The sequence below is a fragment of the Oncorhynchus clarkii genome, chromosome 30 (genome assembly GCF_045791955.1).
Source record: "Oncorhynchus clarkii lewisi isolate Uvic-CL-2024 chromosome 30, UVic_Ocla_1.0, whole genome shotgun sequence".
In the NCBI taxonomy this organism is placed as follows: Eukaryota; Metazoa; Chordata; class Actinopteri; order Salmoniformes; family Salmonidae; genus Oncorhynchus; species Oncorhynchus clarkii.
The window spans coordinates 47,213,176-47,230,239 of NC_092176.1; the positions used below are offsets into that span (position 1 = coordinate 47,213,176).

At 45.1% G+C, this 17,064-nt stretch overlaps 1 protein-coding gene across 1 annotated transcript in view; it reads left to right on the plus strand.

Moving 5' to 3' along the window:
- LOC139389411 (death-associated protein kinase 1) overlaps positions 1-17,064 on the plus strand; it is a 173,986-nt gene that overhangs the window by 130,126 nt on the left and 26,796 nt on the right. The window contains exons 18-21 of the mRNA XM_071136154.1: positions 208-405; positions 2,021-2,119; positions 8,031-8,108; positions 14,589-14,805. Coding sequence (XP_070992255.1) covers positions 208-405; positions 2,021-2,119; positions 8,031-8,108; positions 14,589-14,805 — 592 coding nt within the window. The remainder of the gene's footprint in view (positions 1-207; positions 406-2,020; positions 2,120-8,030; positions 8,109-14,588; positions 14,806-17,064) is intronic.

Sequence of the window (17,064 nt, forward strand, 5' to 3'; positions counted from 1 at the left end):
CTATATTACTATGATATGACTATATTACTATGATATGACTATATTACTATGATATGACTATATTACTATGATATGACTATATTACTATGATATGACTATATTACTATGATATGACTATATTACTATGATATGACTGTAATATTCCTGGGATATAGTATTACTATACTAGTACTGGTAGAGATCTATGACATGGGGCCTTGTGTTCAGGACAGCCACATAGCGCTCCACCTGGCTGTGAGGAGGTGCCAACTGGAGGTGGTCAGATGTTTGCTCCGTCACCCTTGCCCCGTCGACCATCAGGATCGCCACGGCAACACGCCGCTGCACATCGCCTGTAAGGACGGCAACTTGCCCGTTGTCACGACACTGTGTGCTGCCAAGGCAACCCTCGACCTTCCCAACAAGGTAGAGATACTATATTTTATTCATCAATTGACCAGACTACCCAGCAAGGTATCTATTATTATCAGTCCCTCAATCTGCCAATCAATTCATCAGTCAATCAATCAACAGCATTACTTCCCATTAAAAACATGACAGACTTCAGACTCCAGGCTTCATATCTCTCTCTGCTAAACAGGACTTGAATATAATCCCATTATAACTCACCTCACCTCACTTCTGGTTCTGGTACCAGCGTTGTGATATTCATGTATTCTGAGACTGGATTGAAGCCATTTCTGTTATTTTTGTGCAGATCTTTCCCCCCCTAAAGGATTGTGGGAGGTGCTGTGCGTCTGAAAGCCTGAGCGTCTTGTATTTCTTCATTTTGAGATCTGCCGTGAAATATTGTTGGTTTCCTCAAGCTCATTGGTAGCGACAGGTCTGTCTGTCAAGTAGAGGGAAATTATTCTAATTGAATTGAAAAGTCTGGTCTGATTTTCCTCTTGAATTCATGTAAACACGACGGTGGTGTAAACACGACGGTTAAGTCCTGTCTGTGTGATGCGTGCTATTGGTTAAGTCCTGTCTGTGTGATGCGTGCTATTGGTTAAGTCCTGTCTGTGTGATGCGTGCTATTGGTTAAGTCCTGTCTGTGTGATGCGTGCTATTGGTTAAGTCCTGTCTGTGTGATGCGTGCTATTGGTTAAGTCCTGTCTGTGTGATGCGTGCTATTGGTTAAGTCCTGTCTGTGTGATGCGTGCTATTGGTTAAGTCCTGTCTGTGTGATGCGTGCTATTGGTTAAGTCCTGTCTGTGTGATGCGTGCTATTGGTTAAGTCCTGTCTGTGTGATGCGTGCTATTGGTTAAGTCCTGTCTGTGTGATGCGTGCTATTGGTTAAGTCCTGTCTGTGTGATGCGTGCTATTGGTTAAGTCCTGTCTGTGTGATGCGTGCTATTGGTTAAGTCCTGTCTGTGTGATGCGTGCTATTGGTTAAGTCCTGTCTGTGTGATGCGTGCTATTGGTTAAGTCCTGTCTGTGTGATGCGTGCTATTGGTTAAGTCCTGTCTGTGTGATGCGTGCTATTGGTTAAGTCCTGTCTGTGTGATGCGTGCTATTGGTTAAGTCCTGTCTGTGTGATGCGTGCTATTGGTTAAGTCCTGTCTGTGTGATGCGTGCTATTGGTTAAGTCCTGTCTGTGTGATGCGTGCTATTGGTTAAGTCCTGTCTGTGTGATGCGTGCTATTGGTTAAGTCCTGCCTGTGTGGTGCATGCTATTGGTTAAGTCCTGCCTGTGTGATGCGTGCTATTGGTTAAGTCCTGTCTGTGTGATGCGTGCTATTGGTTAAGTCCTGTCTGTGTGATGCGTGCTATTGGTTAAGTCCTGTCTGTGTGATGCGTGCTATTGGTTAAGTCCTGTCTGTGTGATGCGTGCTATTGGATAAGTCCTGCCTGTGTGATGCGTGCTATTGGTCCTCGTTAGGAGGCATCCATCAGACTGGGTTAATAATTTGTTGAATCAGTCAGATGAAGTCTGGTTGCTGCTGTTGAACTTCTTTTGCCTTCCTCCTTACTTTACACTTCACTAACTGTACCAACGTAACGCTCTGATGACCTCTAACCTCTGTCTCTCTCCAGTATGGCAGGACACCTCTCCACATGGCAGCTATCAACGGTCTTCTAGAGGTAGTCAGACACCTGTGTGTAGCTGGGGCCAATACAGACGTCGTCACCAATGTAAGATATTTAAGCAATAAGGCCCGGGGGGGTGTGGCATACGGCCAATATACAGTGCCTTGCGAAAGTATTCGGCCCCCTTGAACTTTGCGACCTTTTGCCACATTTCAGGCTTCAAACATAAAGATATAAAACTGTATTTTTTTGTGAAGAATCAACAACAAGTGGGACACAATCATGAAGTGGAACGACATTTATTGGATATTTCAAACTTTTTTAACAAATCAAAAACTGAAAAATTGGGCGTGCAAAATTATTCAGCCCCCTTAAGTTAATACTTTGTAGCGCCACCTTTTGCTGCGATTACAGCTGTAAGTCGCTTGGGGTATGTCTCTATCAGTTTTGCACATCGAGAGACTGAAATTTTTTCCCATTCCTCCTTGCAAAACAGCTCGAGCTCAGTGAGGTTGGATGGAGAGCATTTGTGAACAGCAGTTTTCAGTTCTTTCCACAGATTCTCGATTGGATTCAGGTCTGGACTTTGACTTGGCCATTCTAACACCTGGATATGTTTATTTTTGAACCATTCCATTGTAGATTTTGCTTTATGTTTTGGATCATTGTCTTGTTGGAAGACAAATCTCCGTCCCAGTCTCAGGTCTTTTGCAGACTCCATCAGGTTTTCTTCCAGAATGGTCCTGTATTTGGCTCCATCCATCTTCCCATCAATTTTAACCATCTTCCCTGTCCCTGCTGAAGAAAAGCAGGCCCAAACCATGATGCTGCCACCACCATGTTTGACAGTGGGGATGGTGTGTTCAGGGTGATGAGCTGTGTTGCTTTTACGCCAAACATAACGTTTTGCATTGTTGCCAAAAAGTTCAATTTTGGTTTCATCTGACCAGAGCACCTTCTTCCACATGTTTGGTGTGTCTCCCAGGTGGCTTGTGGCAAACTTTAAACAACACTTTTTATGGATATCTTTAAGAAATGGCTTTCTTCTTGCCACTCTTCCATAAAGGCCAGATTTGTGCAATATACGACTGATTGTTGTCCTATGGACAGAGTCTCCCACCTCAGCTGTAGATCTCTGCAGTTCATCCAGAGTGATCATGGGCCTCTTGGCTGCATCTCTGATCAGTCTTCTCCTTGTATGAGCTGAAAGTTTAGAGGGACGGCCAGGTCTTGGTAGATTTGCAGTGGTCTGATACTCCTTCCATTTCAATATTATCGCTTGCACAGTGCTCCTTGGGATGTTTAAAGCTTGGGAAATCTTTTTGTATCCAAATCCGGCTTTAAACTTCTTCACAACAGTATCTCGGACCTGCCTGGTGTGTTCCTTGTTCTTCATGATGCTTTCTGCGCTTTTAACGGACCTTTGAGACTGTCACAGTGCAGGTGCATTTATACGGAGACTTGATTACACACAGGTGGATTGTATTTATCATCATTAGTCATTTAGGTCAACATTGGATCATTCAGAGATCCTCACTGAACTTCTGGAGAGAGTTTGCTGCACTGAAAGTAAAGGGGCTGAATAATTTTGCACGCCCAATTTTTCAGTTTTTGATTTGTTAACAAAGTTTGAAATATCCAATAAATGTCGTTCCACTTCATGATTGTGTCCCACTTGTTGTTAATTCTTCACAAAAAAATACAGTTTTATATCTTTATGTTTGAAGCCTGAAATGTGGCAAAAGGTCGCAAAGTTCAAGGGGGCCGAATACTTTCGCAAGGCACTGTATCACTGCTGTTATTAGGCACGACGCAACGCAGGGCTCGAACCACCAAGTTTATATTGACCTTGATACCACACCTTTCTTTAAGCACTTCATGAGGCTGTGTTTCTGGGACAACTGAAGGTACCAACACATATCTCTGTGGAATTCAACATTACATTCATACAGCACCTTTCACAGAGTCTCAAATCAAAAACTAAAATGGAAACTAGTGTGCTGATCTGGATCTCATCCCTACTGTACAGTTACATCTGTACAGTTACATCCTTACTATACAGTTACATCTGTACAGTTACATCCCTACTATACAGTTACATCTGTACAGTTACATCCCTACTATACAGTTACATCTGTACAGTTACATCCCTACTATACAGTTACATCCCTACTATACAGTTACATCTGTACAGTTACATCCCTACTATACAGTTGCATCCCTACTATACAGTTACATCCCTACTATACAGTTACATCTGTACAGTTACATCCCTACTATACAGTTACATCACTACTATACAGTTACATCCCTACTATACAGTTACATCTGTACAGTTACATCCCTAGTGTACAGTTACATCCGTACTATACAGTTACATCTGTACAGTTACATCCCTACTATACAGTTACATCCCTACTATACAGTTACATCTGTACAGTTACATCCCTACTATACAGTTACATCCCTACTATACAGTTACATCTGTACAGTTACATCCCTACTATACAGTTACATCCCTACTATACAGTTACATCCCTACTGTACAGTTACATCCCTACTGTACAGTTACATCTGTACAGTTACATCCCTACTATACAGTTACATCCCTAGTGTACAGTTACATCCCTACTATAAAGTTACATCTGTACAGTTACATCCCTACTATACAGTTACATCCCTACTATACAGTTACATCCCTACTATACAGTTGCATCCCTACTATACAGTTACATCCCTACTATACAGTTACATCTGTACAGTTACATCCCTACTATACCGTTACATCCCTACTATACAGTTACATCCCTACTATACAGTTACATCTGTACAGTTACATCCCTAGTGTACAGTTACATCCCTACTATACAGTTACATCTGTACAGTTACATCCCTACTATACAGTTACATCCCTACTATACAGTTACATCCCTACTATACAGTTACATCTGTACAGTTACATCCCTACTATACAGTTACATCCCTACTGTACAGTTACATCCCTACTATACAGTTACATCCCTACTATACAGTTACATCTGTACAGTTACATCCCTACTATACAGTTACATCCCTACTATACAGTTACATCCCTACTAAACAGTTACATCCCTAGTGTACAGTTACATCCCTACTATACAGTTACATCCCTACTATACAGTTACATCCCTACTATACAGTTACATCTGTACAGTTACATCCCTACTATACAGTTACATCCCTACTATACAGTTACATCCCTACTATACAGTTACATCTGTACAGTTACATCCCTACTATACAGTTACATCCCTACTATACAGTTACATCCCTACTATACAGTTACATCTGTACAGTTACATCCCTACTATACAGTTACATCCCTACTATACAGTTACATCCCTACTATACAGTTACATCTGTACAGTTACATCCCTACTATACAGTTACATCCCTACTATACAGTTACATCCCTACTATACAGTTACATCTGTACAGTTACATCCCTACTATACAGTTACATCCCTACTATACAGTTACATCCCTACTGTACAGTTACATCCCTACTGTACAGTTACATCTGTACAGTTACATCCCTACTATACAGTTACATCCCTACTATACAGTTACATCCCTACTATACAGTTACATCCCTAGTGTACAGTTACATCCCTACTGTACAGTTACATCCCTACTATACAGTTACATCCCTACTATACAGTTACATCTGTACAGTTACATCCCTACTATACAGTTACATCCCTACTATACAGTTACATCCCTACTATACAGTTACATCTGTACAGTTACATCCCTACTATACAGTTACATCCCTACTATACAGTTACATCCCTACTATACAGTTACATCTGTACAGTTACATCCCTACTATACAGTTACATCCCTACTATACAGTTACATCTGTACCGTTACATCCCTACTATACAGTTACATCCCTACTATACAGTTACATCTGTACAGTTACATCCCTAGTGTACAGTTACATCCCTACTATACAGTTACATCTGTACAGTTACATCCCTACTATACAGTTACATCCCTACTATACAGTTACATCCCTACTATACAGTTACATCCCTAGTGTACAGTTACATCCCTACTATACAGTTACATCTGTACAGTTACATCCTTACTATACAGTTACATCCCTACTATACAGTTACATCCCTACTATACGGTTACATCCCTACTATACAGTTACATCCCTACTATACAGTTACATCCCTACTATACAGTTACATCCCTACTATACAGTTACATCCCTACTATACAGTTACATCCCTACTATACAGTTACATCTATACAGTTACATCCCTTCTGTACAGTTACATCCCTACTGTACAGTTACATCCCTACTGTACAGGTACATCCCTACTATACAGTTACATCTGTACAGTTACATCCCTACTATACAGTTACATCCCTACTATACAGTTACATCCCTACTATACAGTTACATCCCTAGTGTACAGTTACATCCCTACTATACAGTTACATCTGTACAGTTACATCCTTACTATACAGTTACATCCCTACTATACAGTTACATCCCTACTGTACAGTTACATCCCTACTGTACAGTTACATCCCTACTATACAGTTACATCCCTACTGTACAGTTACATCCCTACTATACAGTTACATCCCTACTATACAGTTACATCTGTACAGTTACATCCCTACTATACAGTTACATCCCTACTGTACAGTTACATCCCTGCTATACAGTTACATCCCTAGTGTACAGTTACATCCCTACTATACAGTTACATCTGTACAGTTACATCCTTACTATACAGTTACATCCCTACTATACAGTTACATCCCTACTGTACAGTTACATCCCTACTATACAGTTACATATGTACAGTTACATCCCTACTATACAGTTACATCCCTACTATACAGTTACATCCCTACTATACAGTTACATCCCTAGTGTACAGTTACATCCCTACTATACAGTTACATCCCTACTGTACAGCTACATCCCTACTATACAGTTACATCTGTACAGTTACATCCCTACTATACAGTTACATCCCTACTATACAGTTACATCCCTACTATACAGTTACATCCCTACTGTACAGTTACATCCCTACTATACAGTTACATCTGTACAGTTATATCCCTACTATACAGTTACATCCCTACTGAACAGTTACATCCCTACTATACAGTTACATCGCAATTATACAATTACATCCCTACTATACAGTTTCATCCCTACTGTACAGTTACATCCCTACTATACAGTTACATCTGTACAGTTACATCCCAACTATACAGTTACATCCCTACTATACAGTTACATCTATAAAGTTACATCCCTACTGTACAGTTACATCCCTACTGTACAGTTACATCCCTACTATACAGTCACATCCCTACTGTACAGTTACATCCCTACTATACAGTTACATCTGTACAGTTACATCCCTACTATACAGTTACATCCCTAGTGTACAGTTACATCCCTACTATACAGTTACATCTGTACAGTTACATCCTTACTATACAGTTACATCCCTACTATACAGTTACATCCCTACTATACAGTTACATCCCTACTATACAGTTACATCCCTACTATACAGTTACATCCCTACTATACAGTTACATCCCTACTGTACAGTTACATCCCTACTATACAGTTACATATGTACAGTTACATCCCTACTATACAGTTACATCCCTACTATACAGTTACATCCCTACTATACAGTTACATCCCTACTATACAGTTACATCCCTACTATACAGTTACATCCCTACTATACTGTGACATCCCTACTGTTCAGTTACATCCCTACTGTACAGTTACATCCCTACTGTACAGTTACATCCCTACTATACAGCATTGAGTGTTTTTCTCACTCTCTCCCTCTACCTCCCTACTGTTCAGTTACATCCCTACTGTACAGTTACATCCCTACTGTACAGTTACATCCCTACTATACAGCATTGAGTGTTTTTCTCACTCTCTCCCTCTACCTCCCTCTCTCTCCCTCAGGATGGTAAAACAGCAGAAGATTTGGCAGTGCAGGAGCAGCAGGAGCATGTTGCTGTGTTGCTGGTTAAACTGAAGAAGGTACTACCACACATCTCTGTGGTCCTCCACATTACATAGATTCTTTTAAATTATTTGTTTATTTAACCAGGCAAGTCAGTTAAGAACAAATTCTTATTTTCAATGACGGCCTAGGAACAGTGGGTTAACTGGCCTATGAACAGTGGGTTAACTGGTCTAGGAACAGTGGGTTAACTGGTCTAGGAACAGTGGGTTAACTGGCCTATGAACAGTGGGTTAACTGGCCTAGGAACAGTGGGTTAACTGGTCTAGGAACAGTGGGTTAACTGGCCTAGGAACAGTGGGTTAACTGGTCTAGGAACAGTGGGTTAACTGGCCTAGGAACAGTGGGTTAACTGGCCTAGGAACAGTGGGTTAACTGGCCTAGGAACAGTGGGTTAACTGGCCTAGGAACAGTGGGTTAACTGGCCTAGGAACAGTGGGTTAACTGGCCTAGGAACAGTGGGTTAACTGGCCTAGGAACAGTGGGTTAACTGGCCTAGGAACAGTGGGTTAACTGGCCTAGGAACAGTGGGTTAACTGGCCTAGGAACAGTGGGTTAACTGGCCTAGGAACAGTGGGTTAACTGGCCTAGGAACAGTGGGTTAACTGGCCTAGGAACAGTGGGTTAACTGGCCTATGAACAGTGGGTTAACTGGTCTAGGAACAGTGGGTTAACTGGTCTAGGAACAGTGGGTTAACTGGCCTATGAACAGTGGGTTAACTGGCCTAGGAACAGTGGGTTAACTGGTCTAGGAACAGTGGGTTAACTGGCCTAGGAACAGTGGGTTAACTGGTCTAGGAACAGTGGGTTAACTGGCCTAGGAACAGTGGGTTAACTGGCCTAGGAACAGTGGGTTAACTGGCCTAGGAACAGTGGGTTAACTGGCCTAGGAACAGTGGGTTAACTGGCCTAGGAACAGTGGGTTAACTGGCCTAGGAACAGTGGGTTAACTGGCCTAGGAACAGTGGGTTAACTGGCCTAGGAACAGTGGGTTAACTGGCCTAGGAACAGTGGGTTAACTGGCCTAGGAACAGTGGGTTAACTGGCCTAGGAACAGTGGGTTAACTGGCCTAGGAACAGTGGGTTAACTGGCCTAGGAACAGTGGGTTAACTGGCCTAGGAACAGTGGGTTAACTGGTCTAGGAACAGTGGGTTAACTGGCCTAGGAACAGTGGGTTAACTGGCCTAGGAACAGTGGGTTAACTGGCCTAGGAACAGTGGGTTAACTGGTCTAGGAACAGTGGGTTAACTGGCCTAGGAACAGTGGGTTAACTGGCCTAGGAACAGTGGGTTAACTGGTCTAGGAACAGTGGGTTAACTGGTCTAGGAACAGTGGGTTAACTGGTCTAGGAACAGTGGGTTAACTGGTCTAGGAACAGTGGGTTAACTGGCCTAGGAACAGTGGGTTAACTGGTCTAGGAACAGTGGGTTAACTGGCCTAGGAACAGTGGGTTAACTGCCTGTTCAGGAGCAGAACGACAGATTTTTAACTTGTCAGCTCGGGGATTTGATCTGGCCCAACACTCTACACACAATACCCCATAATGTCAAAGTTCACATTTTTACAAATGAATAAAAAATGAAAAGCTGAAATGTCTTCAGTCAGTATTCAACCCATTTGTTACGGCCTAAATCAGTTCAGGAGTAATAATGTGCTTAACAAGTCACATAATAAGTTGCATGGACTCACTTGTGTGTCCAATAATAGTGTTTAACATGGTTTCTGAATGACTCCCTCATCTCTGTACCCCACACATACAGTTGAAGTCAGAAGTTTACATACACCTTAGCCAAATACATTTAAACTCAGTTTTTCACAATTCCTGTCATTTAAGCCTAGTAAAAATTCCCTGTTTTAGGTCAGTTAGACTTTATTTTAAGAATGTGAAATGTCAGAATAATAGTAGAGAGAATGATTTATTTCAGCTTTCATTTCTTTCATCACATTCCCAGTGGGTCAGAAGTTTACATACACTCAATTAGTATTTGGTAGCATTGCCCTTTTAAATTGTTTAACTTGGGTCAAATGTTTCGGGTAGCCTTCCACAAGCTTTCCACAATAATTTGTGAAATAATCTGTCTGTAAACAATTTTTGGAAAAATTTAAAATGTCCTAACCGACTTGCCAAAACTATAGTTTAACAAGAAATTTGTGGAGTGATTGAAAAACTAGTTTTAATGACTCCAACCTGAGTGTATGTAAACTAGTTTTAATGACTCCAACCTAAGGGTATGTAAACTAGTTTTAATGACTCCAACCTAAGGGTATGTAAACTAGTTTTAATGACTCCAACCTAAGGGTATGTAAACTAGTTTTAATGACTCCAACCTAAGTGTATGTAAACTAGTTTTAATGACTCCAACCTAAGTGTATGTAAACTAGTTTTAATGACTCCAACTTAAGTGTATGTAAACTAGTTTTAATGACTCCAACCTAAGTGTATGTAAACTAGTTTTAATGACTCCAACCTGAGTGTATGTAAACTAGTTTTAATGACGCCAACCTGAGTGTATGTAAACTAGTTTTAATGACTCCAACCTAAGGGTATGTAAACTAGTTTTAATGACTCCAACCTAAGGGTATGTAAACTAGTTTTAATGACTCCAACCTAAGGGTATGTAAACTAGTTTTAATGACTCCAACCTAAGTGTATGTAAACTAGTTTTAATGACGCCAACCTAAGGGTATGTAAACTAGTTTTAATGACTCCAACCTAAGGGTATGTAAACTAGTTTTAATGACTCCAACCTAAGGGTATGTAAACTAGTTTTAATGACTCCAACCTAAGTGTATGTAAACTAGTTTTAATGACTCCAACCTAAGGGTATGTAAACTAGTTTTAATGACTCCAACCTAAGTGTATGTAAACTAGTTTTAATGACTCCAACCTAAGGGTATGTAAACTAGTTTTAATGACTCCAACCTAAGTGTATGTAAACTAGTTTTAATGACTCCAACCTGAGTGTATGTAAACTAGTTTTAATGACTCCAACCTGAGTGTATGTAAACTAGTTTTAATGACTCCAACCTGAGTGTATGTAAACTAGTTTTAATGACTCCAGTGTATGTAAACTTCCGACTTCAACTGTACAATTATTTTGAACACAGATTCAACCACAAAGACCAGAGTGGTTTTCCAATGCCTCACAAAGAAGGGCACCAATTGGTAGATTGCTTTAAAAAACATTTTTACCCGACATTGAATAGCATGGTGAAGATATTAATTACACTTTGGATGGTGTATCAATACACCCAAAATACAGGCGTCCTAACTCAGTTGCCGGAGAGGAAGGAACGTGCTTTTGTTATTGGTCCATATAATAATGATATGGTACAAAATATATGAATTGTAATGAACCGCTGTTGTATTATTTAGCATCTCTGAAAGTGCTTTACATTGTAGAGAAACTCACCTCATCCATTTGACTAGTTAAATGCACCCTCCCTCCCTTCCCATCTTCCCTCCTTCCCTCCCCCATCCTCCCTCCCTTCCCATCTTCCCTCCTTCCCTCCCCCATCCTCCCTCCCTCCTTCCCTCCCCCATCCTCCCTCCCTTCCCATCTTCCCTCCTTCCCTCCCCCATCCTCCCTCCCTCCCTTCCTTCCCATCTTCCCTCCTTCCCATCTTCCCTCCCTGCCTCCCTCCCTTCCCATCTTCCCTCCTTCCCTCCCCATCCTCCCTCCCTTCCCATCTTCCCTCCTTCCCTCCCCCATCCTCCCTCCCTCCCTTCCTTCCCATCTTCCCTCCTTCCCATCTTCCCTCCCTGCCTCCCTCCCTTCCCATCTTCCCTCCTTCCCTCCCCCATCCTCCCTCCCTTCCCATCTTCCCTCCTTCCCTCCCCCATCTTCCCTCCTTTTCTCCCTCCCTCCCTTCCTTCCCATCCTCCCTCCCTCCCTCCCTCCCTTCCTTCCCATCCTCCCTCCCTCCCTCCCTCCCTCCCTTCCTTCCTTCCTTCCTTCCTTCCTTCCTTTCCTCCCTCCCTCCATCCCACCCTCCCTCCCTCCCTCCCTCCCCATCCTCCCTCCCTTCCCATCTTCCCTCCCCCATCCTCCCTCCCTCCCTCCCTTCCTTCCCATCCTCCCTCCCTCCCTTCCCATCTTCCCTCATTCCCTCCCCCATCCTCCCTCCCTTCCCATCTTCCCTCCCTCCCTCCCTCCCTTCCTTCCTTCCCTCCCTCCCTCCCTCCCTCCCCCATCCTCCCTCCCTTCCCATCTTCCCTCCCCCATCCTCCCTCCCTCCCTCCCTTCCCTCCCCTATCCTCCCTCCCTCCCTTCCTTCCCATCTTTCCTCCCTCCCTCCCTTCCTATCTTCCCTCCCTCCCTTCCCTTCTTCCCTCCTTCCCTCCCCATCCTCCCTCCCTTCCCATCTTCCCTCCTTCCCTCCCCCATCCTCCCTCCCTCCCTTCCTTCCCATCTTCCCTCCTTCCCATCTTCCCTCCCTGCCTCCCTCCCTTCCCATCTTCCCTCCTTCCCTCCCCCATCCCCTTTCCCTTCCCATCTTCCCTCCTTCCCTCCCCCATCCTCCCTCCCTCCCTTCCTTCCCATCTTCCCTCCTTCCCATCTTCCCTCCCTCCCTCCCTTCCTATCTTCCCTCCCTCCCTTCCCATCTTCCCTCCTTCCCTCCCCCATCCTCCCTCCCTTCCCATCTTCCCTCCCCCATCCTCCCTCCCTCCCTTCGTTCCCATCTTCCCTCCTTCCCATCTTCCCTCCCTGCCTCCCTCCCTTCCCATCTTCCCTCCTTCCCTCCCCCGTCCTCCCTCCCTTCCCATCTTCCCTCCTTCCCTCCCCCATCCTCCCTCCCTCCCTTCCTTCCCATCTTCCCTCCCTGCCTCCCTCCCTTCCCATCTTCCCTCCTTCCCTCCCCCATCCTCCCTCCCTTCCCATCTTCCCTCCTTCCCTCCCCCATCTTCCCTCCTTCCCTCCCCCATCCTCCCTCCCTCCCTCCCTTCCTTCCCATCCTCCCTCCCTCCTTCCCTCCCTCCCTCCCTTCCTTCCCATCCTCCCTCCCTCCCTCCCTCCCTTCCTTCCTTCCTTCCTTCCCTCCCTCCCTCCCTCCCTCCCTCCCTCCCTCCCTCCCTCCCTCCCTCCCTCCCTCCCTTCCCATCTTCCCTCCCCCATCCTCCCTCCCTCCCTCCTTTCCTTCCCATCCTCCCTCCCTCCCTTCCCATCTTCCCTCATTCCCTACCCCATCCTCCCTCCCTTCCCTCCCTCCCTCCCTCCCTTCCTTCCTTCCTTCCTTCCTTCCTTCCTTCCTTCCTTCCTTCCTTCCTTACATCATTCCTTCCCTCCCTCCCTCCCTCCCTCCCCCATCCTCCCTCCCTTCTCATCTTCCCTCCCCCATCCTCCCCCCCTCCCTCCCTTCCCTCCCCCATCCTCCCTCCCTCCCATCTTCCCTCCCTCCCTCCCTTCCTATCTTCCCTCCCTCCCTTCCCATCTTCCCTCCTTCCCTCCCCCATCCTCCCTCCCTTTCCATCTTGCCTCCTTCCCTCCCCCATCCTCCCTCCCTCCCTCCCTCCCTCCCTCCCTCCCTCCCTTCCTTCCCATCTTCCCTCCTTCCCATCTTCCCTCCCTCCCTCTCTTCCCTCCCTGCCTCCCTCCCTTCCCATCTTCCCTCCTTCCATCCTCCCTCCCTTCCCATCTTCCCTCCTTCCCTCCCCCATCTTCCCTCCTTCCCTCCCCCATCCTCCCTCCCTCCCACCCTCCCTTCCTTCCCACCCTCCCTCCCTCCCTCCCTCCCTCCCTCCCTCCCTCCCTCCCTCCCTCCCTTCCCTTCTTCCCTCCCCCATCCTCCCTCCCTCCCTCCCTTCCTTCCCATCCTACCTCCCTCCCTCCCTTCCCATCTTCCCTCCTTCCCTCCCCCATCCTCCCTCCCTCCCTCCCTCCCTTCCCCATCCTCCCTTCCTTCCCATCTTCCCTCACCCATCCTCCCTCCCTCCCTCCCTTCCCTCTCCCATCCTTCCTTCCTTCCTTCCTTCCTTCCTTCCTTCCTTCCTTCCTTCCCTCCCTCCCTCCCTCCCTCCCTCCCTCCCTCCCTCCCTCCCTCCCTCCCTCCCTCCCTCCCTCCCTTCCAATCTTCCCTCCTTCCCATCTTCCCTCCCCCATCCTCCCTCCCTCCCTCCCTCCTTCTCTTTCTCAGCATATGACAGAAGGGAAGTGTCCGTTCATAAGTTTCCACCGCTACCTCAGGACTATAGTAGTATTTCTCTTCCCTCCCTCCTTCCCCCATCCTCTCTCCCTCCCCATCTTCCCTCCCTCCCTCCCTCCCTCCCTCCCTTCCCTTCCCTTCCCTTCCCTTCCCTTCCCTTCCCTCCCTCCCTCCCTCCCTCCCTCCCTCCCTCCCCCATCCTCCCTCCTTCCCTTCCCTCCCTCCCTCCCTCCTTCTCTTTCTCAGCATATGACAGAAGGGAAGTGTCCGTTCATAAGTTTCCACCGCTACCTCAGGTCTATAGTAGTATTTCTCTTTATATGATCTGATTGTTCCCCGTCCCCCTCTCCAGAACAACCATAAAGGCAGCTACATCCAGGCTCTGCGTCCCACCAGCACCCCCCAGCCTCGGGTCAAGCTGAAGCTGCTGGGCCACTGTGGCTGTGGGAAGAGCTCCCTCCTGGAGAGTCTGAAGTGTGGCATCCTAAGGGGCTTCTTCAGGAGGAGACGACCACGGGGCAACAACACCCCACGACACCCCAACTCACCCATGGATGGCAAGGCTGCAGGTAGGATTCACACACACACAGGCACACACAGGCACACACAGGCACACACTGGTTTTAATGGCTGAGGATGAACCGTAGCCACGTAGCAACACATCAAGCCCCAAGATAAGTTATTACTTATCTCTACCCCAACTCACCATAATGCGTTCATATTATTAAGATGTTCATGTCTCTGGCCAAGGGCTTTCTTTGACAGGAAAACAGCCAGTAGACAGTATGGTAGTATAGTAAACAGTCAGTATAGATAGTATGGTAGTATAGTAAACAGTCAGTATAGACAGTATGGTAGTATAGTAAACAGTCAGTATAGATAGTATGGTAGTATAGTAAACAGTCAGTATAGATAGTATGGTAGTATAGTAAACAGTCAGTATAGACAGTATGGTAGTATAGTAAACAGTCAGTATAGACAGTATGGTAGTATAGTAAACATTCAGTATAGTGTATAGACAGTATGGTGGTATAGTAAACAGTCAGTATAGACATTATGGTAGTATAGTAAACAGTCAGTATAGATAGTATGGTAGTATAGTAAACAGTCAGTATAGACAGCATGGTAGTATAGTAAACAGTCAGTATAGACAGTACGGTAGTATAGTAAACAGTCAGTATAGTGTGTAGACAGTATGGTAGTATAGTAAACAATCAGTATAGTGTATAGACAGTATGGTGGTATAGTAAACAGTCAGGCCCTGGGTTCCTCCTAATGCAAGACAATGCTAGACCTCATGTGGCTGGAGTGTGTCAGCAGTTCCTGCAAGAGGAAGACATTGATGCTATGGACTGGCCCACCCGTTCCCCAGACCTGAATCCAATTGAGCACATCTGGGACATCATGTCTCGCTCCATCCACCAACGCCACATTGCACCACAGACTGTCCAGGAGTTGACGGATGCTTTAGTCCAGGTCTGGGAGGAGATCCCTCAGGAGACCATCCGCCACCTCATCAGGAGCATGCCCAGGCGTTGTAGGGAGGTCATACAGGCACGTGGAGGCCACACACACACTACTGAGCCTCATTTTGACTTGTTTTAAGGACATTACATCAGTTGGATAAATTTGATTTCCATTGATAATTTTTGTGTGATTTTGTTGTCAGCACATTCAACTATGTAAAGAAACAAGTATTTAATAAGAATATTTCATTCATTCAGATGTAGGATGTGTTATTTTAGTGTTCCCTTTACTTTGTTGAGCAGTGTATATTGTTTATTTTATTTTAATCCCAGGCCTTTTGCCCTTTGGTTGGCTGTCATTGTAAATAAGAATTTGCTCTTAACTGACTTGCCTAGTTAAATAAAATAAATACAAATAAATAAAAAACTGTAATAGCTTATGTTTCACCGAGTCGGGGCTGAATAATGAGATTCATTCAAGATAAAAGCTGGCTGTGTTTTCCATCGGCAGGACAGAACAGCTACGTCTGGTAAGACAAGGGGTAGGGGTTGTCTTTTTGTCAGTAACAGCTGTTGCTCGATGTCTAATATTAAGGAGGCTTCGAGGTATTGCTCGCCTGAGGTAGAGTACCTCATAATAAGCTGTAGACCACACTATCTACCAAGAGAGTTCACATCTATGTTATTCGTAGCCGTCTATTTACCACCACCCATCCTAGTGGCCGGGGACTTTAATGCAGCCACACTTAAATCAGTTTTACCAACTTTTTACCAGTATGTCACATGTGCAACCAGAGAAAACAAATCCTAGACCACCTTTATTCCACACACAGAGATGCGTACAAAGCTCTCCCCCGCCCTCCATTTGACAAATCTGACCATAATTCTATCCTCCTGATTCCTGCTTAGAAGCAAAAACTAAAGCAGGAAGCACCAGTGACTCACTCAATACGGAAGTGGTCAGATGACGTGAATGCTACACTACAGGACTGTTTGGTCAGCACAGACTGGAATATGTTCCGGGATTCGTCCAATGGCATTGAGGAGTACACCACCTCAGTCATCAGCTTCATCAATAAGTGCATTGACGACGTCGTCCCCACAGTGACCATACGTACATATCCCAACCAGAAGCCGTGGATTACAGGCAACATCCACATCAAGCTAAAGGTTAGAGCTGCCGCTTTCAAGGAGTGGGAAACTAATTTGGACGCTTATAAGAAATCCCGCTATGCCCTCAGATAAACCATCAAACAAGCAAAGTGCGTATGGTCCAGTACATCCCTGGGGCCAAGCTTCCTGCTTGGCAGAGTCAGAGGAAAGGCCATAAAATTGTCAGAGACTCCAGTCACCCAAGTCATA